Source organism: Olea europaea, chromosome 2 (genome assembly GCF_002742605.1).
Source record: "Olea europaea var. sylvestris chromosome 2, O_europaea_v1, whole genome shotgun sequence".
NCBI lineage: Eukaryota > Viridiplantae > Streptophyta > Magnoliopsida > Lamiales > Oleaceae > Olea > Olea europaea.
This window is the reverse complement of record NC_036238.1, coordinates 12,571,633-12,598,693: the sequence shown is the minus strand read 5'-3', so window position 1 is coordinate 12,598,693 and position 27,061 is coordinate 12,571,633. Positions and strand designations below refer to the sequence as shown.

The window sequence follows — 27,061 nt, the reverse complement described above, 5'->3', positions numbered from 1 at the left end:
AAGGATTTGAGAGCCTCGAATTTGTAGAGATGGAACAACAATGCCCTGTACACAATATGTCCCTGTTTGACATTATTTATTTCAAAACTCCTTTTTTTACATACTTATTTTCAACGGCATACTCACATAATTAGATATTCTGCACATAAATTCAAAATTTTTTCTTACTTATTAACTATATTTTTCAAAAATTCACTATTTAAAACATTGAAAATCTGAAATAATGGCCATCAAACGGCGCATATCTGCAAAATCTAACTTCATCGACTATTTTACACCTTTGGTTAATTAGACTCAACTCCTTGTTCCGACCCTCCCCTCAAAGTGTGCGGTCTTGTTACAATTTCAATTGCTTCTCCAAGACAAAGTCTCTTGATAAGTGTGTTTTTGCATACTTATTTAGGTCACAAACATGACTTAATAATGAGTAAAATGATTGAATTGTGACTTAATCTCGTTATATTTGTGAATTGTAGGGAACACCGATGAACATGGTGAAATTCAGAAGAAAAGAGCCGAAAAAAGACTAAAATGAAGCAAAGTGATAGTACGGGACCAAGTTACAAATAATTCATAGATGAGACGGAAAATGGAATGAAGATTCAAGAGTGATAGAGGTCAATCGGATGAGGAAAGGATTCAAGAGGGAAAATATGGTCGAAGTATTATCAAGTATCAACTTTCAGGCAAAAAAATTATGCTCGTGATTTTTAGTCTCTACTTGAGATCCATTTTTGGCATAGTAAATATAAGAATTTGAGGAAGCCTATTTCTATCAAAAGTGTAGATCTTTGAGTTTTCTTCCCAATTCACTTTTAATCACTTCAATTGGAGACCGGGAGAGAAAGTTATGACCAAAATATTGAAAACTGTCCGACAAAAAAATTTCTATAACCATGCGGCCGCATGATTTTCCTTGCGGTCGCACAAGGCAGTACAGGGAAAAATCTGGGCTGAAACTTCTGAACCATGCGGTAGCATGGCTTTATGTCATGCGGTCGCATGGTATAAAAATATGACGAAATCTCAGGTTTCCTTATTCGACTCAAACACGATTTAGTAAGGTTTTGGGCGACTTCCTTGACCTAATTCCGCCTCCAATAAATACCAGACGACCCTGAAACATAAAGAGGGGGGAATATACACAATTTCGGAGGATTTGGAGAGGAAAAACAAGGCAAAAACAAGGCAATCCACTTCAAGATTCAAGATTTTACTTCAAGAATTAATTGGGTGATGCTCTTCCTTGATTTTAATTATTGTTTTTTTTTTATTTCCCATTATGCTAGGCTAGATTTTTATTATTCTAGGAGATCGACGCACCATGTAGTTGGATCTTTAATTTTCTAGTTTTGCAATTTGACATTAAAATATATTTCTTTTGTTTTGAATGATTTATACGCATTTATTATTTCCGCAATTAAGAGCTCGTAATTGTGTGAGTTTGGGTGATTTATTCTTGCATTCGAGAGAATTGGAATAGAGTCGACATAATATAAATCATCGTAGGGTCCGATAGGGGATAGAAATATGCCGCTATACCCTACATGAATCTTTAAGTGTTTATAAAACTATATGCATTTTTACATATGCACTTGTCATAGAAATATAGGTCGGTGGTATGTAGAAATAGGTTTGATACATCTCGAGAGAGAGTATTGGATAGACTTAGGAACATTGATTCGTCAACAATTGAATTATGTTGTCATATTGTGAAAGTAGAGTTTAAAGTGATAATTGCATGGGAAATCGTGATCCTAGTGTGTTTAATTTCTATTGGTTACAACAAAAGTGCGTTCTCAACAATTGATTTCATTCTAGAATTTTAAATTATTGTTTTGCATATTAATTTCAATTTAATGATAAAAAATTGCATAATTGGGGTTTAATTAGATCTACATTCATTTTGGTAATTTAGTTTCGGTTAAGGCTACGGTAGGTAAAATTTGAATTAATCAATCTCTGTGGGACGATATTCGGACTCATTTAATCCACTTTATTACTTGTTAATGAACCGTACACTTGCGGTGGTTTTAAATCGAAAGAAAATAATTTCGCGAACAAGTTTTTAGCGTGTTGCCGGGGATTGAATTTAGTTTAATTTTATTTCTCGAAGCACTAATTCGAACTCAATTTTTATTTTGCTAGCATAATTTTGTTTTTTTATTTCTATTTTTATTTAGGGTTATTATCTTTTATTTGTGTTTTAGTTATTTAAATTGTTTGAGTCTCAGTGCTCATGCTGATTTTAATTCTCAGATTTGCATGTCACGATTGCCTGGAGGAAAATTTATTCCAGTTGATCCTGAAATTGAGCGCACCTTTCATCGACGACAAAGAGATCACCGCGAAGCACAAGTACAAATGGCCAACGAATTAAACAATCCTATTATTCAAGCTAACGAAGGAGAGGCAGTGGATGAAGGAAATGAAATTCTAGGGGACTTCTTGACTCCTCAAGTTATTCAAAGCCAATCCAGCATTGTATATCCACCGTTTGGACAGCCCAACTTTCAATTGAAAACCAATGTAATATAGCTGTTTCAAAATGGACACCAATTCTATGGCAAAGCCGAGGAGAATCCACACACACACGTATCTCGATTTCTAGATATGTGTCAACATTTCAGATACCAAGGGATTTCGGATGACGCTATCAGATTAAGGCTTTTTCCACATATGTTACGAGATAGAGCACTTGAATGGTTGGATTCACTCCCGGTTGCAAGTATCACTACATGGAATGAGCTGGCACACAAATTCTGCACAAAGTTCCTCTCCCCGGCCAAGATAGCGAAGCTGAGACATGATATATCAGTATTCAATCAAGGAGAGAATGAATCATTTGACGAAGCCTGGAACAGATTTAAAAACATGCTCCGGAATGCCCTCAGCATGGGTTCGATAAAAAGACCCAGATTCGATTCTTCTACACAGGATTACTTCCATACCATAAGAGCATGGTGGATTCAGCATCAGATGGCTCCATATCCACACGAACAGTTGATGGGGCATTGGAATCATTTGAGTGAATGGCTACCACATCAGCCATGTGGTCTTCTGAGAGGGTTATCCCAAAGAAAACTCCAGGTGTCTACGAGGTGGACGCTTATTCAGCAATATCTGCAAAAATTGACTCTCTGTATCACAAGGTGGAAAGCATATCACAAGCATCACAAGCTAAGAAGAGCAATTGTGAGGAATGTGGAGCCGAGCACAAAACATCAGATTGCCCAATACTCATGCAAGGAATTGAGCAAGCAGATTACGCACAGTGGGCACAACGCCAGCAACACAATCAATATGGAGAGACTTTCAATCCCAACTGGAAAAAGCATCCCAACTTCTCTTGGAGCAACTAGAATCAGAATAAGCCACAGGGACAATTTCAACAGCAAGAGAAAAGGCCTCAATTGGAAGATATGATAGGAAGATTCATGGAGAAGGCCGAAGCTACACTTCAAAATCAAAATGCAGCCATCAAAATTTTGGAAACTCAGATGGGGCAGCTAGCCATCGCATTGACGGGCAGAACGCCATGTAACTTACCAAGTAATACAGAAATCAATCCTAAAGAGCAAGCCAAGGCCATTACAACTCGAAGTGGAGTACAATTGCCTGAAATCCATGTCAAGAGACCGGGTGTGATTGGAGAAATATCTTCCCCCACTGAAGAAGAGACTGTTGTAAAGGAATCAAGTTCAAAAGAAAATTCAGAAGAGTCACAGGATAAGGCCAAAGTCACAGTCAACCCCTACGAGCCTCCGATTCCCTTACCACAGCGCTCGAAGAAGCAAAAAGTGGAGTAACAATACAAAAAATTTCTAGAAGTCTTCAAAAAGCTCTATATCAACATCCCACTAGCTGGTGCACTATTCCAGATGCCTAGCTACGCGAAATTTCTGAAGGATATCATATCAAATAAACGCAAGTTGGAAGATCATGAGACAGTTATGCTTACGGAGGAATGTAGTGCCAGAATCCACAATAAGCTTCCACCAAAACTAAAAGATCCAGGGAGTTTTACTGTTCCTTGCAAAATCGGTGAAGTATATTTCGATAAAGCATTATGTGACATCGATGCAAGTATTAATTTAATGCCTTTGTCTGTTTTCAGGAAACTCGGCTTGGGAGAAACTAAAGTAACCACTGTGACACTTCAGCTGGCTGACAGGTCACTGACACATCCCAGAGGAATAATTGAAGATGTGCTTATCAAGGTTGAGAAGTTCATATTCCCAGCGAATTTTCTTATCTTGGACATGGAAGAGGACAAGGACGTCCCATTGATACTTGACAGACCATTTCTGGCAATAGGGAGAGCCTTAATTGATGTTCAAAGGGGTCAGTTTATTCTAAGATTGGGAGAGGAGCAAATATCATTCAATGTATTCAAGGCAATGAAATTACCGGCAGAATCTGATTGCTGTTATCAAGTTGACATTATTGACAAGGCAATACAAGAAACATTCTTACTACACGGTCAATCTGATGCCTATGAGGCATGTATTGCATAATCCCAATCAGTCCAGTCAGAGTCTCTTGAAGTTGAAACATGTGCAAGATTTTTGGAGACCAACCCGCCATACACCCGAAAGAGGCACTTCGAGGAACTGGGGACGGGAAATACAAAGCCACTACCTTCCATTCAGCAGCCACGAATTTTGGAACTCATGCAACTACAGCCACATCTCAGATATGCATATTTGGGGAAGTCAGATACATTTTCAGTAATCATTTCGAATACAGTCAGTAAGGTGGAGGAAGAAAAATTGCTCAGGGTACTCAGAGAGAACAAAACGGCGATTGGGTGGACAATAGTTGACATTAAAGAAATCAGCCCTTCTCTGTGCATGCATAAGATTCTAATGGAGGAAAATTGCAAACCAAGTATAGAGGGTCAGAGAAGATTAAATCCAAACATGAAGGAAGTGGTCAGGGCAGAGATATTGAAATTACTGGATGCAGGAATTATTTACCCAATTTCAGATAGTGCATGGATAAGCCCAGTTCAAGTGGTACCGAAAAAAGGGGAAATCACAGTGGTGAAAAATGAGAAGAATGAATTAATTCCCACCAGAGCAGTTACGGGATGGAGAGTTTGCATCAACTATCGTAAACTCAATGCAGCCACACGAAAGGATCATTTTCCCCTCCCATTCATCGATCAGATGTTAGAAAGATTGGCTGGACATTCACATTACTGTTTCCTAGATGGATACTCGGGCTATATTCAGATACCTGTCGCACCAGAAGATCAGGAGTAGACAACTTTCACCTGTCCCTATGGTACTTTTGCCTATCGTAGGATGCCTTTTGGTCTTTGCAATGCTACAGTCACATTTCAGAGATGTATGATGGCGATATTCTCCGATATGATTGAAAGGTTTATTGAAGTTTTCATGGACGATTTCTCAGTGTTTGGATCTTCATTCGATGAATATCTAGAGCACCTGAATTTGGTCTTACAGAGATGCAAGGAGACTAACCTGATTTTAAATTGGGAGAAATGCCACTTTATGGTGCAAGAAGGCATTGTACTTGAGCATCGAATCTTAGCAAAAGGAATTGAGGTGGACAAGGCAAAAATTCAAGTTATTGAGAAGTTACCACCACCTACATCAGTTAAAGGAGTTCGTAGTTTCTTGGGGTATGCGGGTTTCTACAGGAGATTTATAAAAGATTTCTCGAAGGTCACTAAACCTTTATGCAATCTGCTAATGAAAGACGTAACCTTTGAGTTTAATGAAGAATGCCTCACATCATTCAACATTTTAAAGGAGAAGCTTACGACAGCACCAGTAATTGTGGCACCAGACTGGGAACTCCCTTTTGAATTGATGTGTGATGCAACTGATCACGTCGTGGGTGCAGTATTAGGACAGCGGAGAAACAAAATCTTTCATGTAATTTACTATGCAAGTAGGACTCTAAATGAAGCGCAAATCAATTATGCCACCACTGAAAAGGAGCTATTGGCTGTAGTATATGCATTCGACAAATTCAGGTCATACCTTGTCCGGTCTAAAGTCATAGTCTACACAGATCATGCTGCATTGAAGTATCTACTCACAAAGAAGGATGTAAAGCCGAGCTTGATTCGTTGGGTGTTATTGCTGCAAGAATTCGATATCGAGATACGAGACAAGAAGGGCAGTGAGAATGTAGTAGCGGATCACCTATCCCGATTAGAGCCTGGGGAGACAGAAGAATTAGTGAACATCAATGAGATCTTCCTAGATGAGCAGATGTTGAAAGTAGATGAAGAACCTTGGTACGCAGATATCGTCAATTACTTGGCCAGTTCCATGCCACCATCGGACTACTCGAGTTACCAAAGGAAAAAGTTTTTCGCCGAATTGAAGTATTATTTTTGGGAGGACCCAATTCTCTATAGGCGAGGGTCTGATCAGATAGTAAGGAGATGCATTCCTGAGGAAGAAGTACATGAGATTCTCGAGCACTACCATTCATCTGCATACGCAGGGCATTTTGGGGCTTCAAAAATAGCTGCAAAGATTCTACAATCAGGGTTCTACTGGCCTACACTATTTAGAGACACATTTGAGTTTGTTAAGAGGTGTGATCGATGTCAACGCACTGAGAATATCTTGAGGAGGAATGAAATGCCACTGAATAACATTTTGGAAGTGGAGATATTTGATGTTTGGGGAATTGACTTCATGGGACCTTTCCCCCCTTCGTTCTCAAATCAGTATATCTTGGTAGCAGTGGATTACTTATCAAAATGGGTGGAAGCAGTTGCACTGCTAACAAATGACTCAAAGGCAGTAATTGGGTTCTTGAAGAAATACATTTTCACCCGATATGGTACACCGCGGGCTATAATCAGCGACGGGGGCAAGCATTTCTGTAATCGCCAGTTTGAGCAGTTGTTGAATAAATATAGTGTTAAACACTGCGTTGCTACTCCATATCATCCACAAACCAGCGGGCAAGTTGAGGTATCTAATTGACAACTGAAGAGAATACTAGAAGTCACTGTGAATTTATCTAGAAAGGATTGGTCTAAAAAGTTGGACGATGCATTATGGGCTTACAGAACAACATTCAAGACCTCGATCGGCATATCTCCATACCACCTAGTCTTTGGAAAAGCGTGCCATCTGCCACTAGAAATGGAGCACCGGGCATATTGGGCTATGAAACAGTTGAATATGGACTTGAGCGCCGCCGATGAAAAGCGCTTACTGCAACTTAATGAGTTAGATGAGTTTAGAATGGAAGCTTACGAAAATTCAAAACTTTACAAGGAACGAACCAAGAAGTGGCACACATGCATATTCAGAGGCAAGAGTTTGAAGTGGGGCAGAAAGTGCTATTGTATAACTCGAGACTCAAGCTTTTCTCAGGAAAACTAAGATCAAGGTGGTCGGGTCCTTATACTGTCACGAAGGTTCTACCATATGGGGATATACAAGTGAGCCACGAGACTAATGGTACCTTCACTGTTAATGGGCAAAGACTGAAACACTACTGGGGCGGTGACTTCTCCGACCAAAAGTCCACTGTTCAACTCGAGATGCCAGAATGAAGCAGCTGCAGAAAAGTCGAGCTATCGACTATAACCTAGCGCTGGTTGGGAGGCAACCCAACGTTTCTATCCTTTCATTTACTTCGTTTTGCAATAGTTTAGGAAATTTTCATTTTTCTTGCATTATCAATAGTTTTAGGTCATCGATCATACATCCCTATCTCATAGCGTCTAGGCATAGTCCACACGAGTTCCAATGCACCGAGCACGAGTCATGAGGTTGAAGTCCTATTTTAGTCAGTCATGTATCAAATTGAACAAAGTGCATGTTTTGAGCGAAGTTTCATTGGTAATTCAAATTTTTGTGCTATAAACCCTATGTTAAGACATAAATTATGCATTCTGCATACCAACAATGTACACATTGAAGCAAGTTTGGGGGATTTGTGCACTATGTAGGTAATTTCTTGTCTCAGTTGCATCTGTTTACAGCAGGTGGACTAATACGCATACTTTACACTTTTACAGGATGCCATCAAAAAGAACGTCACAGCTCCACCACCAAGAGACGGTACTGCTGGTCCCAATTTTCATTAACCACTTCCATCTTGATCAGGGGAGTACTCGTACTCCATCTTGCGCATAAGTTTATTATTATCCTTCAATTATGTCTATTTCCACTTTATTTCATCTTCACATTGAGGACAATGTATTATCTATGTTTGGGGGTGGGTGACATAATCTTGGATACGAACATAATTTCATCATTTTGGCTATATTCATCAATAACTATGTTTAATTGTTGCAATTCGTGTGCCTGTCGAGGATTTAAAAAAAATTCTTTGCCTTTTATTCAGTTTGTTGTATTTCCATTCTTGCATGCTTGTGTGGGCTTGATAGCCTTGCCGGCTATGATGTGACTATTGGACTGGTATAATTCATAAACTTTGGATATAGAGCTGAATAGATTGACCAATAATTGTGATACAATACTTGACATTATCTATGCACACTATTCATGTTTGACATGTTAGGTGAATGACTGGATTTTGAGCATAAAGTAGGAAAAGAATGATAACGCTCTATTGAATTAACACGTAAACCACCTTAAGACAGTTTGGAATTGGTTGAGCTATTATAGGGAACATTGAGATAAGCGGGGGATCCGTGCATGAAATTTTATTGTGTGGATTGTCTAGACCAGTGAGGTGAAGATTAGGTGAAAATTTAAATTAGGGGTTGGTTTTGGAAACTAAAAATCTAGAACAATAAGGGCATAAAATTAATTTGTGAGAATAAGACACTTCTTTTCATGCCTTTATGACCCGAGCAAGTAAGCCTGTGAGGATATTTCAAAATTTGGTGCCCTAAGGTCAACTGCCCTGGGAGTCATCGGCCTAAAGCTCGCTAAAAGGGTCATATAGAAAGCAAGAGGGAAAGAAGTTAATAAAAAGTCATCTGATCGAGCCTTTATAACTCGAGTGAATAAGCCTGCAAGGGTTTAAAATCTGGTGCCCTAAAACCAACTGGTTTAGGAGTGACCGGCCTAAAGCTCGCTAAAGGGGTTATATAGAAAGCAAATGAGAAGATGATAATGATATTAAAAAAAAATTTAGAAAAATTAGAGAAAAACAAGAAAAACAAAAGAGAGGCAATAACATGGAGAAAAGCCCTTGGACATTTGGTTGAAGAAACTATACCTTTAAGGCGAGGCAAGTAACCTAGTTTAATCTTGAGTGTCGAAGCAATCAAATTTAGGAGAGCCTTCACTTGTTGACATGTAAACTTGTGATAGTGAGATCAGTCCAAACTACAAGAGGGTAAGGACTACAGCTATGTAAATTTCTAATTTTAAAACATAATCTCGGGATAATTGAGTGAAAAGAATAAGTTTGGGGGGTTGTGTATCTCTCGAGTGAGTAAGGATACATTTGACCACTTGGGGTCGGGACTCAAATTCAGCATGAACCTGATATATTGGCATGAATTCACACACACACACACACGTCAATTTGCATTTAACTGGTAAAAGTTGATGTCATTTTTGTACTAATAAATTTTCATAAAGTCAAATACTTAGTCCAATCTTGAGCCACAGCAGAGTATTAAGTCATGTTTGTTCAGAATTAAGTTACTATCTTGTTTGAGGACAAACAATAGTTCAAGTTTGGGGGGTTTGATAAGTGTGTTTTTGCACACTTATTTAGGTCACAAACATGACTTAATAATGAGCAAAATGATTGAATTGTGACTTAATCTCATTATATTTGTGAATTGTAGGGAACACCGATGAACATGGTGAAATTCAGAAGAAAAGAGCCGAAAAAAGACTAAAATGGAGCAAAGTGATAGTTCGGGGACCAAGTTGCAAATAATCCATAGATGAGACGGGAAATGGAATGAAGATTCAAGAGTGTTAGAGGTCAATTGGATGAGGAAAGGATTCAAGAGGTGAAATATAGTCGAAGTATTATCAAGTATCAACTTTCAGGCGAAAAAGTTATGCTCGTGGTTTTTAGTCTCTACTTGAGATCCATTTTTGGGATAGTAAACATCAGAATTTGAGGAAGCCTATTTCTATCAAAAGTGTATATCTTTGAGTTTTCTTCCCAATTCACTTTTAATCACTTCAATCGGAGATTGAAAGAGAAAGTTATAACCAAAATATTGAAAACTGTCCGACGAAAAAATTTCTATAACCATGCGGCCGCATGGTTATAATTCCTTGCGGTCACACAAGGCAGTACAAGGAAAAACCTGGGCTGAAACTTCTGAACCATGCGGTAGCATGGCTTTATACCATGCGGTCGCATGGTATAAAAATATGACGAAATCTCAGGTTTCCTTATTTGACTCAAACACGATTTAGTAAGGTTTTAGGCGACTTCCTTGACCTAATTCCGCCTCCAATAAATACCAGACGACCCTGAAACATAAAGAGGGGGGAATATACACAATTTTGGAGGATTTGGAGAGGAAGAAAAAGGCAAAAACAAACAACATTTTTGATTCCAATAGAGCTGGTAAAGGTGTCTGCCCTCCATTCATTCATTTTAGCTTTCATCCCAGATCCGCAGCCTGTAAACTCCGTGCTGAGACCCTTCTTTCCTCAGTCGCGGAACTGTTGCATCCTCCATCGAAATTTCCTCTAAAATGACCAGGTTCAAGGGTTTTAAAGAAGATGTGTGTACAAGACCCTAATGAATTCGCTATACGGTAGATTTGGCATTAACCCTAAAAGGATGTCTTCACTTTCTCGATCGGCATAGGCGGCGTTGATGCTTCATGATCGTTCTTCCCTTCCTTTGAAGTCCATTAAACTCTCTGCTAATCTTGGATTTCACCGTTTTTAGACGGAAGAAGATTAGTCAAAATACCAAGTTCAACGACTTTTCTAGGCTTGAAGCCCTCTCTTCTCGCTCGGCCAGGATCACCTAATTCAGACGTTGAACTTTATTATCGGCTTTTTCGGAGTAGCGAAGGGATTGCCTTGAAGCCCGAACGGTGAACGGTGTCAACAAGCTTCCGCTTGTCAATTCTTGGTGTAATACTCACTCGTAAATGATTGGTGTCGGAACCCCAATTTCTTTCTTCGGAGCCGTTTCTTTTCCCGTCCCCCCGCCAATCCACTTTAAGATTCAAGATTTCACTTCAAGAATCAATTGGATGATGCTTTTCCTTGGTTTTAATTATTGTTTTTCTTTATTTCCCATTATGCTAGGCTAGATTTTTATTATGCTAGGAGATCGACACACCATGTAGTTGGATCTTTAATTTTCTAATTTTGCAATTTGACATTAAAATATATTTCTTTTGTTTTGAATGATTTATACGCATTTATTGTTTCCGCAATTAAGGGCCCGTAATTGTGTGAGTCTGGGTGATTTATTCTTGCATTCGAGAGAATTGGAATAGATTCGACATAATATAAATCATCGTAGGGTCCGATATGGGATAGAAATATACCGCTATGCCCTACGTGAATCTTTAAGTGTTCATAAAACTACATGCATTTATATATGCACTTGTCATAGAAATATAGGCCGGTGGTATGTAGAAATAGGTTTGATACATCTCGAGAGAGAGTATTGAATAGACTTAGAAACATTGATTCGTCAACAATTGAATTATGTTGTCATATTGTGAAACTAGAGTTTAAAGTGATAATTGCATGGGAAATCGTGATCCTAGTGTGTTTAATTTCTATTGATTACAACAAACGTGCGTTCTCAACAATTGATTTCATTCTAGAGTTTTAAATTATTGTTTTGCATATTAATTTCAATTTAATCATAAAAAAATTGCATAATTGGGGTTTAATTTGATCTACATTCACTTTGGTAATTTAGTTTCGGTTAAGGCTACGGTAGGTAAAATTTGAATTAATCAATCTCTGTGGGACGATATTCGGACTCATTTAATCCACTTTATTACTTGTTAACGAACCGTACACTTGCGGTAGTTTTAAATCGAAAGAAAATAATTTCGCGAACATCTCTAATAAAAAGTTTGCATACATCAACATGCTTAGTTCTTGCATTATATACGGATTCGATAGCAATTGAATATGTGAACTTAAAATCGCATGGAACATCATGGGCCATGAAAGTCTTTATCAAGCTTTTGATAGGTAAAATGAGGGGGTGAATTCGAGGGAATTAAGGCCATTGTAGCTATTTACGCGACTATCAGAGTGAGGGTTAGTGAAAGTACTTTTATGCTCACCTCAATCAATTTCCTCCCGTCACCGAGAGAGAGAGAGAGAGAGAGAGAGAGAGAGAGAGAGAGAGAGGATGGATCAGGTTGCATTCATGAGGAGGATTCAGAGCTCCCAGAACATTATTCCTATGATTTTATCTTCGGTATGTCTTTTTCTTTAACCTACCCACAATTTCATCTTAGTACTATTTTTGCAAAATAATCGTTTAAAAATGCTAATTTTATACTATATGACGAATCTTCCACGTAATTGTGTTGTGTAGCAAGAGAAATTATCGATTACACAATTTTAATTCTTGCAACTAGAACAAGGACTTCTTGGTGGTTGAGGTACCAACATAACTTCACCATCGATTTGATTTTTTTTCATAGACTCATTTCACATCAATAGCTTTTGGTCCCATCAAAATATTAAGAGCTCTCATCACTTCCATCAAATTGTCAACAATTTTAGTAGGATTTATTTATGAGGGCAATCTTATATTGGTTATCTCTTTCGTACTTAATACTTTAATTGCTTAATAGTGATTTGGGTGGATAGTCAATATGCCTAAATATTTGAACAAAGTATATTATTCAAGTCTAACCTTTTTCTTGACTCAATTAACCATGTTCCCATCACGTTTCTAAAAGAATGGGACACGGTTTGAGACTAGAATTCTCTATTTGAATCCCAAACAGGTTGTAATGTTTGGTATGTGTACATTATTATGTCAAGTTCAACTAAAATTAAAAGATGTTGAAATTTGAAAAGTACTGCTTTAATGGAGTAAAACTCAAGTTTCATTGAAAATGAACAAAGAACAAAAAGTCAATTCGAATTGTAAATAATTTACAATAAAAAAAATTTCAAAGATCACTAGACTTGTGCTTCGATTTAAAGAAGACATTTGAAGTATATATATATTGATCAAGCTACTCCGCCTAACTCTATTGAATCGTCAAATAGAAAACGACGTCAAGATACCAAAAATTTTAGGCAACAAACACAAACACCGCAATTGAAGATGACTACCACTTGAACAACATTTTAAAATTTTCTTTAAAAATATTATGTAGAAATTTCAAAAGAAAATTAATATATACACAAAATACATGTATAATTGCCCATTAAAAAAAAAAAAATCTCTCTGAAAGTTCTAGCTCCACCATTATTACACAAATAATCAATTATCAAGTTAGTGTTTCCATTTTCTCAGGATAATGAATTGGGGGAGCATTTATCCTAACCCAATTTCATTTTCAATCCCAAATCATCTTTCTTAGCCCCCATTTGGTAGAAATTTTTCACCCTAAAAATCAATTTTTTTTTACTGTTATTTCACTATTCCAACCTTCATTTTTTATTTCTTCATTCACAGGTGAGATCCAATTTTCTCTCTATTAGTCAAAAAATCAATTCTCATAATCATTATCAACACGATGCTGCTGTGTAGCAATTCCTCTATCTTCATCTATTTTCGCCATTGTTCAATCTCCTCCAGTAGCGACGCTCCAACGGTCTTCACTACTGTGTAGAGGTGTTTGTGTAGTGGTGTGTAGATCTACACCGATGTGTAGAGCGTTTTTGCGGTGGTGTCTTCGTCTGCCGTATGTGATTTCCGACCTTGATTCTGGAAGACTTCTTTAACTGTTTCTTCTATGAATGGCTGTGGGGATGGTGGAGATTTATTTGGGCATTTTTTTTGTTACTTTTAAATTCGAAAATGGGAGAATTTAGGGTGACTAAGCTGCTGGTGCAAACACAGCAACCTGTTGGGATTGAAATGTGAAGCTTTGGCTCCAATCAGAGTTGTCGCAGTTGCCTCCGATGATGGCTGTGATTGTGGTGTACAAACTTGTTGGTGATGTAAATCTGCAGTTGTGTTGATCTACTTTTGAGAATGTGGTGGTGCTGGTTGGTGTTTTTTTGAAAGTGTTGGTCGAAATTATTGCGTTGATGATTGTTGTTGTGTAGTATTTATGGTCATCAATTTAAATTAAAGGTGTTAATGGTGGTGTATTGGAGGTGATGTGGTGGTGAATGGTGATGGATTGTGATATTGGTCCGAGTGTGTGTAGATTTGCTTGTGATGACCCCATGTGACCAAGTATGCGTTTGTTGTGACTATTTGTGACCAATTTTTTGTTGGTTGTGATTGGTTGTGACTTGGTTACAGTTAAGATTGACCTAGTCACATGTAGTCACACTGAATATAAATTTGGTTACAATTAGTCATATTAAAAACAAATTTGGTCACAGTTAATCATCGACAACATAGGTCAATGAATTGGTTACATACAATTGGTGAATTGTGATATTGGTCTAAGGTGTGCACAGATTTGTTTGTAGTGACCCCATCTGATCAAGTATGTGTTAGTTGTGATTGTCCGTGACCAATTTTTTATTGATTGTAACCAACTGTGACTCGGTCATAATTAAGATTGATGTGGTCACAGACAATCACACTGAGTATAAATTAGTTAATCACATCAAAGACAAATTTGGTTACGATTAATCACAGATAACAAAGATCAATGAATTGGTTACATATATTTACAAATTAAACGATCACATACAGTCACAATGAAAACAAATTTAATCACAAATGGTCACATAAAACACAAGTATAGACAAGAACAATAAATCTGGTCACGAATAAAATTTTTGGGATTTTTCTATAGTGGAGTATAGAGAGAAATCTTTTTTAGTTAATGGAGATTTTTCTATCGCCCGAATTGGAACAGTTGTTGGAGCAATCATTAGAGCGGTCACTGGAGAGGTCGTCAGAGTAGTTGCTGAAGTCGATGGTTGCCTCTGATGGGGAGAAGGGGTAGAGAAAAGATAGAGAGTAGAAAGAGAAGGGCTTGGATTTCAATTTTTGTGTGATTAGTTATATTATAATTAAAATTTTAATAAATTTATTCATCACCTGATTTTTGAAAGTTTTATGGAGTTTGTTAATTTTGAAATTTGTTTCTTATATGTAAGATTTATGCTCCTAATTATTAATTCAAAGATCAAACCTACAAACCAACTTGAAATTGCGTAGAAATTTAGAATGAGTTGGATTGATCATTTTGAGACAATTTTCAATTTTTAGTTTTCAAAAACACGTAAAACGTGTTTACTATATTATTTTCAAAAGTACGATTTTGAAAACAAGGAAAATTTTATAATATAAAATTTAAAACGACCTTTTAACGTTTTGAGTGTTTTTAATAAAATCACTAAAAAAACTCAAAACAAGGAAAATGAGTTTAAAATTTTTTCAAATTAAAATAATTAATAAAATCAAACAAACCTTACTCAAATACAAGTATCCTCTCCCTCTCCCTCTCTCTTATCTCTTTGCATCTTCCTTCAAAATGTCATAAAACTAGTTTTAAAATTTTTAAACCAAATGCGTTTTTTAATTTTTTTTGTTTTTATTTTGAGAAACAGTTTTTCAAAATGACAAACCAAACATATTTTCTATAAGACTAAATTAATCCCTCAAATAAAAAATAGAAAATAAATTCAAAACTGAAAACGCAAAACAGAAACGCAAACCAAACGCATAGTGACCAAAATTTTATTTATTTATCCATTTGTATTTCACGTTCTTTACCATTACTGTACACAGAGTATTTTTGTTCCATAATTGTCGCACAAAGCCACAAATTTTGTTCTCCCCAATGATTAAAATTTACCATGGCCACATATTTTCATGATTGTTAATTATTCAGAAACAATTGGCTAGTTCCACTAAGCTCTGTTTGGCTCCATTATTTTTAAAATATACCTTTTTCTCACTTTTTTGTAATTATATATTTTTTAATAAAATAATATTATATGTAAATTCAAAAAAAATTTCTTATTTTTTAAATACACATTCTCCATCAATTTAACATTTTAAAATGCATTCTTAATAATAATAAAAAAAAATAGAGCTCAAACAGGAGATAATTGTCATTAAAGTTTGTATAAAATTTCAAATTAACCATTAAAGATTTTTCCGACCTATTGAATTAATTGTTTGATCCCTATTATTTTTAAAATACATTTTTGTCTCTCTTCCTTTTAATCACACATTTTTCAATAAAATAATATTATACACATCCAATTTTTATTTTTTACTTTTTTAAGTACACATCTCCTATCAGTCTATTTTTTCAAAATGCATTCTTACATAAAAATGGGATTGTTTTTCCTGTCAGTAAAATTAACATATAATCTAACAAGACATCTCTTTATAATATGCTTTTTCCATATTTTTGACCCATTTAGATAGAAATTTTTTGATTGATTAAATATTTTTTATACTTATGTTTCCATCAATCAGTAATTTAGTATTTAGGGTGAACGTGGTTTGATTTGGACTATATTTTCAATTCAAACCATTTTATGCGGTTTAAAATTTTTTCAAATCAAACCATTTTATTTTTCGAATCAAACCAAACCATAATTTGCGATTTGGTTCGATTTTAATCTGCAGTTTACCTATTGACGTTATAGTAATATATTTAACCTAAGTTAACATATAAGTTTAAGCGAGAACTACATATAAGTTTAAACGAGAACTAATAATGTTAAATGTCAAATTATATTTATATTTACCATGAAACCCATGAACAAATTATTTTCAAAGTTAGATGCTAAAAGATGTCATTAGAACAAATACATATTTCTTTATTTTTATTTATCTTTTCTTGTTTGACATTCATATTGTCATATAACAGTTGGTAGAGTTAGAGTTATATTCTGTTATTATAGTTTGGTTAAAACCTCTTTCGTCTTGTTAGCGAGATGTTAAATAATGATTGAACGAGATATATTTAGATGTATAAAGATTGATAGAGTTTCCACTTATTAGGAGTTAATGAATTTCATTTTCTAACTGTTTTATGAAAGTAGAATGTAGTAATACTAGTTAGGGAATTTTAACATTCTCACACAATCAGTACGCTCCATCATTCGTTCTTTTCAAACCACGAACAAGTTGATTAATCATCTAGGCACACAAAAAGTCATTTTTTTAATTCAAACTACAACTCACATGTTTATAATAAGTTCAAAAACAACCAATAAAAGAAGAACAATGAAAAAATGGCTTGAATGAGAATTCGAGATTTACTAAAAGAGGAGAGAAATAGGCGATTCAGGTAAAAATTAGCAGACTAATGGGTAAAGGCAGCTGACGATTTATTCAATAGTGTCAAACAAGCATCAAATGTTAGGAAATGAGTGTTTATGTTAGGGCTTTTGAAACTTTGGACGTGATTTGCTGATGTAGTTTTGTTAAATTATGATTTGGAATGTTAAAAATATATGTTTTTTTTTTCATTTTATATGATTTTGGAATAATTTTAATTTAGTTTAAATGTTGAGTGAAGATATACGTAATGAACTTGTTAAACCATAAGGCACTAATAATGAACCTAATTTACTTTTCATAATTTATTAGTTGTAATTTGTATTGCTAAATTGATATTTTTTTCTGAGAAGTGAAAACTGTAAAATTTTTAAGTTAATGAAATAATGTTTTAATTAAAAAAAATTAAAAACGGTTCAATTTTATACGATTTTTGAAAATCAAAACCTAAACCATACCATTTTGAAACAGTTTGGTTCGATTTGAGAGGAAAAAATCACGGGTCAACGTGGACCAAACCAACGATTTCAACTCAACGATTTTGCTTTAGTTTGTCGTTTCAAGATTTTTTTGTGCAGTCCTATCAGTATCCTATGAGAATTTTATTCTTCGTATTTGGTTAATTAATTAAATCGAATTTAATTCACCCGGTTGAGTCAATAACTTGCCGACTATACCAGTGACATTCGAGTCAATTGAAAATTTTGAAAGGAAGAACACATTGGAATTGAAAAGAAAAAGGAGGGCCACATGGATAGTTGCAAACGTTACTATAAAACGAGCTGCTGGACGATACACACATGCCTGCCACCAAGAAATTCGCTGTCGCCTATTATTATTATTTTTTCTCTCTTCCTCCAGATTTTTCCGAAAACCTCACGAAAAAACAAAATTAAAAATAGAAATCAAATTTGGAGGCCCTAAAACACAGAGAAGAAACCACGCAACGCTCGATCTGCGAATCCTAGAAACCAATCGAGAGTCTTCTCTGACATCAGAAAAATGATGATATTCGTTTCCCTTTCCATTTGATACATTTTTAATTAGTTCAACGTATTTGCTTCTTGCAGCTTCTGGCCTAGACCGTAGAGGTTTGTCCTTTTTTTGTTTTGAGTTTTTATTTTTTTAAAAAATTTTTCGATCTGGAAATGGAATGTTCGGATTTTTTCTGTTTTTCGATTTTTTGTATTATGGTGGAGAATTGAAGCGGTAAGATGGGAAACAATGTTTGATTTTGATATTGGAGTTTGAAAATGCACCGTGTTTAATAGTTGTTTCATTTTGGGGTTGAATTGTCAGATTCGGATCTGCTTTTGTTATTCGATTGAATGTGTGAGTTTTTATTTTATTTATTTTTTCGAATTTTGTGGTTTGCTCTATAATTATATTGGGCTGAGTTTTCGTTGAAATTGTTTTTGTCTGTGTATAAGCATCGGGAAAATTATTCAAATGGATCGTTTCGATTAAAAATTATGTGTTCTTTCTGTCAAATTGCTTTTCTCCTCATTGGCTACGGCAAAAATACTTTAATGGGAGAAAAGCTGCTGATATGGAATTTCATTATATCATCGAAGATTTTCCTCTTTTCTATTTCTTGGCCTTCCTTGTCTCCTTGCTCTCACTGTCTTTTCATTGTTTGAGGTTCCCCTGTTTTATGCATGTTCGGTCTTCATGTTGACCTTTTTGAGATATGAATAGATTGATTTCAAAACACCATGATATTTACTTGTAAAGGAAGGAAGTGAATACTTATATGTTTTAATTTGTGATTACATTTTTTGCAGAGAGAAAATGACATTTTGGTGATTCTTTGATCAAGTTGAGCCATACCCCTGTGGGTTGCAATTTTCAAGATTTTGTTAATTTTACTTCCTTGTCGCATAGACTGACTCGGTAGGTTAAAATAACAATGGTAGCCGCTGCTGCAACTGCTGCATTTCTCCCAATAGCTTCTTCAGCTTCAGATTCCTCAGCAAAAACTTCTGGGGCACTTGGAGGAAGCATCCCAACAAGAGTTGATGCCTGTGGAACTGGTTTTAAACCAAATTCCTCTGCTCCCCGAAATATACAGGTTAAGGCCAATGCTCATGCTCCTCACAAGGTCAATGGGACCAAGGTTGGAGTTATGGATGGCCTTAAGACTGAGGATGAGGTGACATCATCACATGCCCCGAGGACATTCATAAACCAATTGCCTGACTGGAGCATGCTTCTTGCCGCCATCACAACAATATTCCTGGCAGCTGAGAAGCAATGGATGATGCTTGATTGGAAACCGAGGCGGCCAGACATGCTTGCTGACCCCTTTGGTTTAGGAAGGATTGTGCAAGATGGTTTGATTTTTCGTCAAAACTTCAGTATCAGGTCTTATGAAATAGGAGCTGATCGTACTGCATCTGTAGAAACTTTGATGAACCATTTGCAGGTATTGTTCAGAAATTCACTCTTCTAGTGCATTTTTGTGCCTTCTAGTTATTTACTGAACTTACTGTAAGTTCAGTATGCTGCAACTTGACGAGCTAAACTCTTTGCAGGAAACAGCTCTTAACCATGTAAAGACAGCAGGACTGTTGGGTGATGGCTTTGGTTCGACTCCGGAAATGTGCAAAAGAAATTTAATTTGGGTAGTTACCAAAATGCAGGTTGTTGTAGATCGTTATCCTACTTGGTAAGTTTCGTCCTTGCTTATATTTATTGATGATATACCTATCTCCAACTGCAGAAAGTATTTCTCCAATCCTAGGCAAAACTAATCTTGTCATTACTTGGTTAAAAGTAAATGTTATGTAATAACTCAGTAAAGTTTAATTGTCTTAGATATTGATTACTTCTTTCAGGGGTGATGTAGTTCAGGTTGATACTTGGGTAGCTGCATCCGGGAAGAATGGGATGCGCCGAGACTGGCTTGTACGTGATAGCAATACTGGTGACATATTAACTAGAGCTTCGAGGTTGGACAACGTTCTATTTACTTCCTTAACTAATTTTGTTAACGATAACTAATTGTTCTTTCAATGTAAATAGACCTGCAGCGGTTTGCATTTTTTTATCCATGCTTCCTGGAATGGTCACCGAGTATGGGGGATCATGTCTTTGTTTAAACTAGATTAACTTAATTTCAATGTCCTTAGATGCGTGTTAAAGCTATTGTCCTTAGATGTGTGAATCTAATGTAACTGAACTATCTGCTATCTTTTTCATTTTTTGAATTACCTGCAGTCTATGGGTGATGATGAATAAAGAGACGAGGAGGTTGGCCAAAATTCCAGATGAGGTCCGAGAAGAAATAGGAGGCTATTTTGTCGATTCGCTGCCTGTTGTAGATGAGGACAGTAGAAAGCTACCAAAACTGAATGATGGCAATGCTGACTACATCCATGCTGGTTTAACTGTAATTAACATACCCTTTGTCAATGGAGAAAATTACTTTGTTTATATGACAATTATCACTGCACATCCTTTCACCTATCTCACTCTCTTGAAACTGATCTATGAATTCAGCCAAAATGGAGCGATTTGGATGTAAACCAGCACGTTAATAATGTGAAATATGTGGGATGGATTCTTGAGGTAAGTATTCTTTTAATTATTTTAGTATGTGGGATACCCGTGCAAGAAAATGATCTCTGCATAAACTCTTGTTTTTCTAGAAATGCCATCTTTTTCTCTATGAAATGTGAATGAACTACTATTTTATAGAGTGTGAACTAGCTTCATTCATTGAAATTTTGAATTTGTCCTCAAACTACCTGTCACACTGCTCCTTTTTTTTTAAAACCTTTTTTGTTTTCATTTATATTTTCTATATTTGATTTCTGGAAAAAGGCAACAGTAGCAAAATGCTTAAGGGTATGATTTTTCTTTCTGTTTTTTGGCACTTGATTATTGTTTCTTGGAAATAAGGTTGTCAAGTACCTTATAAAACTTGGATGATATACAGGGGTGCTTTCATATCTTTTGCATAAATCTAAAATAAGCTGATTTGAGATATCTCCAGTGTGGGAGTCCACCTAGTTTTCAAAATAGCATTGCTGTATGGAATATGATCTGAACTTCTGATTCTTGCTGAAGTTCTCAGGCCTATATTCTCTGTTTTGGTATTCAATTTTGGAGAAAAGTCATCAGGCTAGATGGGTTATTGTATGGGTAACTAATGGGCAAGTTTTGGGACTTAAAAAGGTTTTTGGATGAGAAGAGTGCATCTTAATTGTAAATTCCTCAAGAATCTGAAGATAAACAATTGGCATAATTTTAATCCATAAATCTATAGACCATAGATAACACTATTTCTAGCCAGAGCTAAATACTCTTGACCACTAGCAAATGCTAAAGACTAAGTAGCTTATTTAGTGGAAAATAAAAGTTGGCTTTTTAAAACTGCTAATACCTGCTTCCCAGTCCAACTAGTTGTAGTTTTGAGATGCTCGTTTGTGCATGTTGTCTGTTTGCATGTATTGTGCATTATTGGTGTGGTAAGGTTACGTGTATGCATGTGTGGATACATATCATCTTTAAAAGAATTAATATGCAAACACTTCTATAAACTTGTTGCGACTTCAGCCACAAATTGCTAGCTGCTGGATGTTCTTTGGTCATAACCTACTAAATTTCTTGATGAGTATGATTGGATGAGAAAAAAGTTGGCCTAATTTCTACTTCTCCTTGTGGCATCTGTGAAGGCTTGTTTCTTGTTTCAAGGTGATTTGAATCTGACTGTGAGTTACTTTGGTTGCAGAGCGTTCCATTACCCATCTTGGAGACTCATGAACTTGCTGGCATGACTCTCGAGTATAGGAGGGAATGCAGGAGGGACAGTTTACTGCAATCCCTCACTTCTGTGGTGAGCAATAGTGTTGGTGACTTGGCAAATTCTGGTTATGTTGAGTGCCAGCATTTGCTTCGACTGGAGGGTGGTGCTGAAATTGTCAAGGGGAGGACCGAGTGGAGACCCAAATATAGTAGTAGGGTGGAGAGCTGGGGTGAGCTTCCCGCTGGAAGTGCTTAAGCCTGTGTCTACGCAGCTGGAGTGAAACTAGTCTTGTTTCTGTTTGTCACTGTTTTGTTCTGTGATTTTCCCCTATAAATCCAAGTCTAGTCTATGATATTTATTTTATTTTTTTCACTTGTCTGTTCTGCTTCCCTTGGGAGAAATAGAGAATCAGTATTGTCATTTGTAAGTACCCGTGCTGCTCTCTCTCTCTCTCCCCCCCCTCTCCAGCTAATGCTCAAATTTTATTGTCATTATTTGTAATGGAAGTTGTTTCTCACGAGGATGTGGTCCAATTTCATTTCTGCTTCACAGTTTTGTTTCTTATGTAATTTGTTTGTATTAAATACAAACTGAAGCTTGCATGCAAAATTTGATCAGTTATGCTTGGCTGAAATTCATTTGGGAATGGACACCAATACCCTATTCGCCATAAATAATTTGGCCACAATATTCATGAGCTATTATTATTTTCAACGAATTAAGTCTCTGTGTGACTGTCTCTAGGTTAAAATTATTTATTTTTCATACTTATTTTCAATTATACATTTATACAATAAAATATTTTATTCATAAATTTATTTTTTTAATTTATTTTTTATCACGCATTTTTCAAAAATTACATTGCAGAACAGGGCTGAATAAAATTTTCGAGCGGGGCTCGAATTGAATTGAATCAAATTGAGTGGTTTTTCTTAAATTAAATAACCGAACGAATATATGAATTGAGAATGGACATGTTTGGTTTGATTCTTGATTTTAGATCAAGAATCAAAAAAATCAAATATCAGGTGTAGAGTTTACACCAATTCAAAGGTCAGATGTATAATTTAAAATTTTAAAATTTAGATATAATAAGTCATAGTTATACAATTAATGATTACAAATTCGTAATTATAGTTCACAATTTATTTATTATCATGTATTATCAAATTTATTAGTCAAATATTACTTAGAGGTCACAAATTAAAATTTTTATAGGTCACAATTTAGCTATTGATCATAGATTTTTCAAATATGTTGATCACAAATTATATTACAATTACAAGTTATCAAACTTTAAGGTCATGATTTAATACTTGGTCACAGAAAACCAAATAATTGGTCACATATACCATATAGTGTGTCACACACCACGCCACCAACCACTACTGCCACCGTACTTGTGACCATCCTCACCATTCGAACGTCGCTAGCACCACAATACCATCACCACCGTCATCACCACATACCACTACCACCGTCTACATTACCACAAAAATATCGTCGCCAAATCCACATCGCCATTGCTAGCAGTTCCACGACCACATACATCGCCACTATCACCATTTGTAATCGTTAACAAAAACCACCAAAAACTTTGACCAGCTAGATCGACTTGAAAACCACCCCCAAAAATTTGAAGTGCTGACTAGATCACTCACGTCGACCGACTAGATCGCTCACATCGTCGACTACGAGGGTGTCGCACTGCGACGACAATGCCGTTGCTCGACTCTCACATCTCCAGCAGTGGCGCTTCTCAACGGTGATGGCGATTTGAGGAAAAGGGTAGAGAAAGAGACGAGATACGAAGAGAAGAGAATGAGAGAACCGCTGCTCGACTCTTACATCAAATGTAGCCTTGTAGCGGCGCTAGGAGGTGTCTCCAACAGTGGGCACTCCTCAATGATGATGGCAAAAGGAAAGGGTAGAGAGAGAGAGAGAGAGAGAGAGAGAGAGAGAGAGAGGAGAATGACAGAATAGAGATTATAGAAGAAAAATGATTTAGGATTTGTATGGATTAGGTAAGGTGGGTACCTAATTTTTTATTAAAAAACACACCTGATTTTTGCACTGTGATCTTGAAATACCTAGAGCTTTGTAATTTTCCCACTAGTTAATTTAGATCAAACCAAAAAAACATGATTTTTCCTATTTCTAATTTTCAATCCAAGCCAACTTAATCAAATTGATCTAAATTTTACCTAAATCTATTATTCTACTATAATTCCTTTTTTACCGTTATGGAGAAATAAAATTGATGCTCAACAATGTCTCTCTTAATTATTATGAGCTTACTATTTTTCTTGTCCTGTGATTTTAACAATTAAATCTATGAAAGAATCTTAACAATTAAATTTATAAAGAACTCAGCAAAGAGAGACGCAAAAAGATACATAAAATTGGATTACGTTATTTTGTAGGAGGTAATATTGAATATGTCATTAATTAAATTAATGTAACTTTGTAAATATTAAAAAATTTAATTATAGCACCGAACTTAAGAGCCCTATGAAACCAAACCAAACTAAGCCGGATAGAACCAAACCTAAACAGTTCCATAATTAAATTATGAAACGTTGAAGTTCTTAACTTATTTAGAATATTTTATTATATGTAGGTCCATATATGAAATACAACTTTTTCTGATTAAATTAATGTTTAAGAGTGGATAATCCTTAAATTCTAGCTAATTAAATGCGAAGCTTTTTTTCATTATTCAATTTGGAACTACTTTGAAATATTTAATGTGCTAAATTAGGCAATACAACTAATAAAAATTCGCCACAAAATCCTCATTAATTTTATTTACACCTTCAATTCAGTATACTCGTATTTAATTTTACTCGTCAAACCCGTTACTCTTTTATCTTTTGCTAGTTCATTTTGACGTTAGATTATTAAAAATTGACGCGTAGATCCAAAGTAGAAAGGTCTAAATTTGTAGCTCAACCATTCATGACCTAACTTCAAAAAAATAGAGCCACAAAAATTTCAATTTTTGAGAGATTAATTAGTAGGGCAGCCAAGTTAGTTGTGATAGTAACCTGTCAACTAATATATATTTATTTATATCACATGATCTTCTCTGTCTATGTCACACTGTCGTAATCGATTTAGGTCGAATTAACACAACGGGGAACCGTCCTAGCAATTCTCACAATTTGAAATCATTTGATCCATGAAAAATATAGGTTAAGAAATCATATAATATGACCAATAATTTAGCTAGGTTAATCCTTAATCTTGTTTGTTGGTTACGAATCATATTTATTTACATTTGGACTATGCCTTCTTCTATGTTTGATTCGAAAGAAAAATAAATAAAGAAATAAAATAAAATTGGGAGACTAAGAACGTCCCACATTTGTGCGCATTTTGATCGTCATAATTTGTGTACGTCAAGACTTACAAGAAAGTGCGTCGAATCAAACAACAATGAAAATTGAAAGATTTTCGTTTTTTTTTTAAAGTTAGGTATGCTCAATGAAACTCAAAGGAATTGACGGCGACCTGCACAAGCGGTGGAGCATGTGGTTTAATTCGATGCAAAGCGAAGAACCTTATCAGGACTTAACATACCGCAAATCCTCTTGAAAGAGAGGGATGCCTTTGAGAACATAGACACAGGTGGTGCATGACTGTCGTCAACTCAAGCTCTACCAATAGAGCTATATCCCCCGAGCCAAGTGAAGCATGTATGAAGTAGTCAGATCCTTTTTTCTATTCTTTTCTCTAGCGCAGATGGGCCATTGTTTAGGAGTTGGGTATGCTCAATCTCATTAATAATGAATTTCAGTTGATAATTGACTAATAAATGTCAAACTTATGTGGGGAATTTTTTCAACTGTTTATTTGAACTGGATTAGACTACATTTAATTCGACAATGAGCTTGTTAAATCGTTTCACATGTCATTAGTTAAACTTAGAATGATTGTTGACAAGTTTGTTTCTCATTACCAGAAATATTGGAAAAAGCTTACTTATTTACTATCCATTCATATTTAGTTTAGAACTTCTTTAACATGTTGCCACATTTACTCACATGATTTAAAGATGTTTACATTCCTAGTAGCATGCTTTGTATATTATAAGGAATGGTATCGAATAAAATTGGAAAAGAAAAAAAAATTAAATGTTGTTTGTTACTACTCGAATAGTACTAATGATCAAATTATACAATCGCGTTGCATCGACTATTTTGTGGTATGGCACAGAAAGTACGTTCCTAACTAACTTTAAAATATTTGAAATGGCAATTGGTAGATTAGAAGCACAATGACCATTAAGGGATCAAATCTGCATTAATTAATTAATTAATTAATTATTATTATTATTATTATTATTATTGATGGGTTTGGTGATGGAACCCTAGATATAGAGTTGGTGGTGTCCACAAAATTTGAAGTTTAATCGGTGATAATTAATTCTAACTAATCCAACCATACAAACAAAAAGGGTATTTTTATTCAGCAAGTTATACGCATAAGATGGAGAAATTGCTTTGCATATTTTCTCCGTTCTATGTGTCGATTGGACAATTCTTGATGACTATTATTTAAGAGTAAAGTTATTTAGCATTGCAGATACTATGTATAAATTTAGTGGATATGTAAGTATCATTAATTGATAGATCACCTTAAAATAAAATAAAATAAAAAATTTAATTATATTTAGAATATCCGATCATTTACATGTCACTGAAACCGGTGTTACATATCATTATTCAATATTTAATTCACATATTAGATTTCTTTCAAATAAAATTATTATATTGAAAGTAAAAGCGAACTAAATTTTTTTAAACTTTGTATCCAAATAATAAGTACGTTATAATCTTTATAAATAAATATTTTTAACACCATACAAAATCTTTAACTAAAAGAGTTGTTAATTTATAACTCCCATACATTTAGGGAACTAAGTATTAATTATATTCTAACAATCTCATCAAGTAGACACATAAAATTTTATTAATTGTA

At 35.3% G+C, this 27,061-nt stretch overlaps 1 protein-coding gene across 1 annotated transcript; it reads left to right on the top strand.

The window, feature by feature from the left end:
* The first annotated feature begins 18,114 nt into the window (after positions 1 to 18,114).
* LOC111411282 (palmitoyl-acyl carrier protein thioesterase, chloroplastic-like) lies at positions 18,115 to 22,629 on the top strand. The gene is made up of 7 exons (XM_023041832.1): positions 18,115 to 18,419; positions 19,113 to 19,753; positions 19,863 to 19,996; positions 20,166 to 20,279; positions 20,548 to 20,719; positions 20,830 to 20,898; positions 22,064 to 22,629. Exons 2-7 carry the CDS (start codon positions 19,238 to 19,240, stop codon positions 22,331 to 22,333), a joined length of 1,275 nt encoding a protein of 424 aa, XP_022897600.1. The 5' UTR covers positions 18,115 to 18,419; positions 19,113 to 19,237; the 3' UTR covers positions 22,334 to 22,629.
* Positions 22,630 to 27,061: the final 4,432 nt, after the last annotated feature.

Excerpts from the sequence above, each read along its gene's own strand:
- LOC111411282 (XM_023041832.1), top strand. The coding sequence starts at position 19,238 with ATGGTAGCCGCTGCTGCAACTGCTGCATTTCTCCCAATAGCTTCTTCA. Across the intron at positions 19,754-19,862 it reads CTTTGATGAACCATTTGCAG|GAAACAGCTCTTAACCATGT; the intron begins GTATTGTTCAGA and ends AACTCTTTGCAG. Across the intron at positions 19,997-20,165 it reads GTAGATCGTTATCCTACTTG|GGGTGATGTAGTTCAGGTTG; the intron begins GTAAGTTTCGTC and ends TACTTCTTTCAG.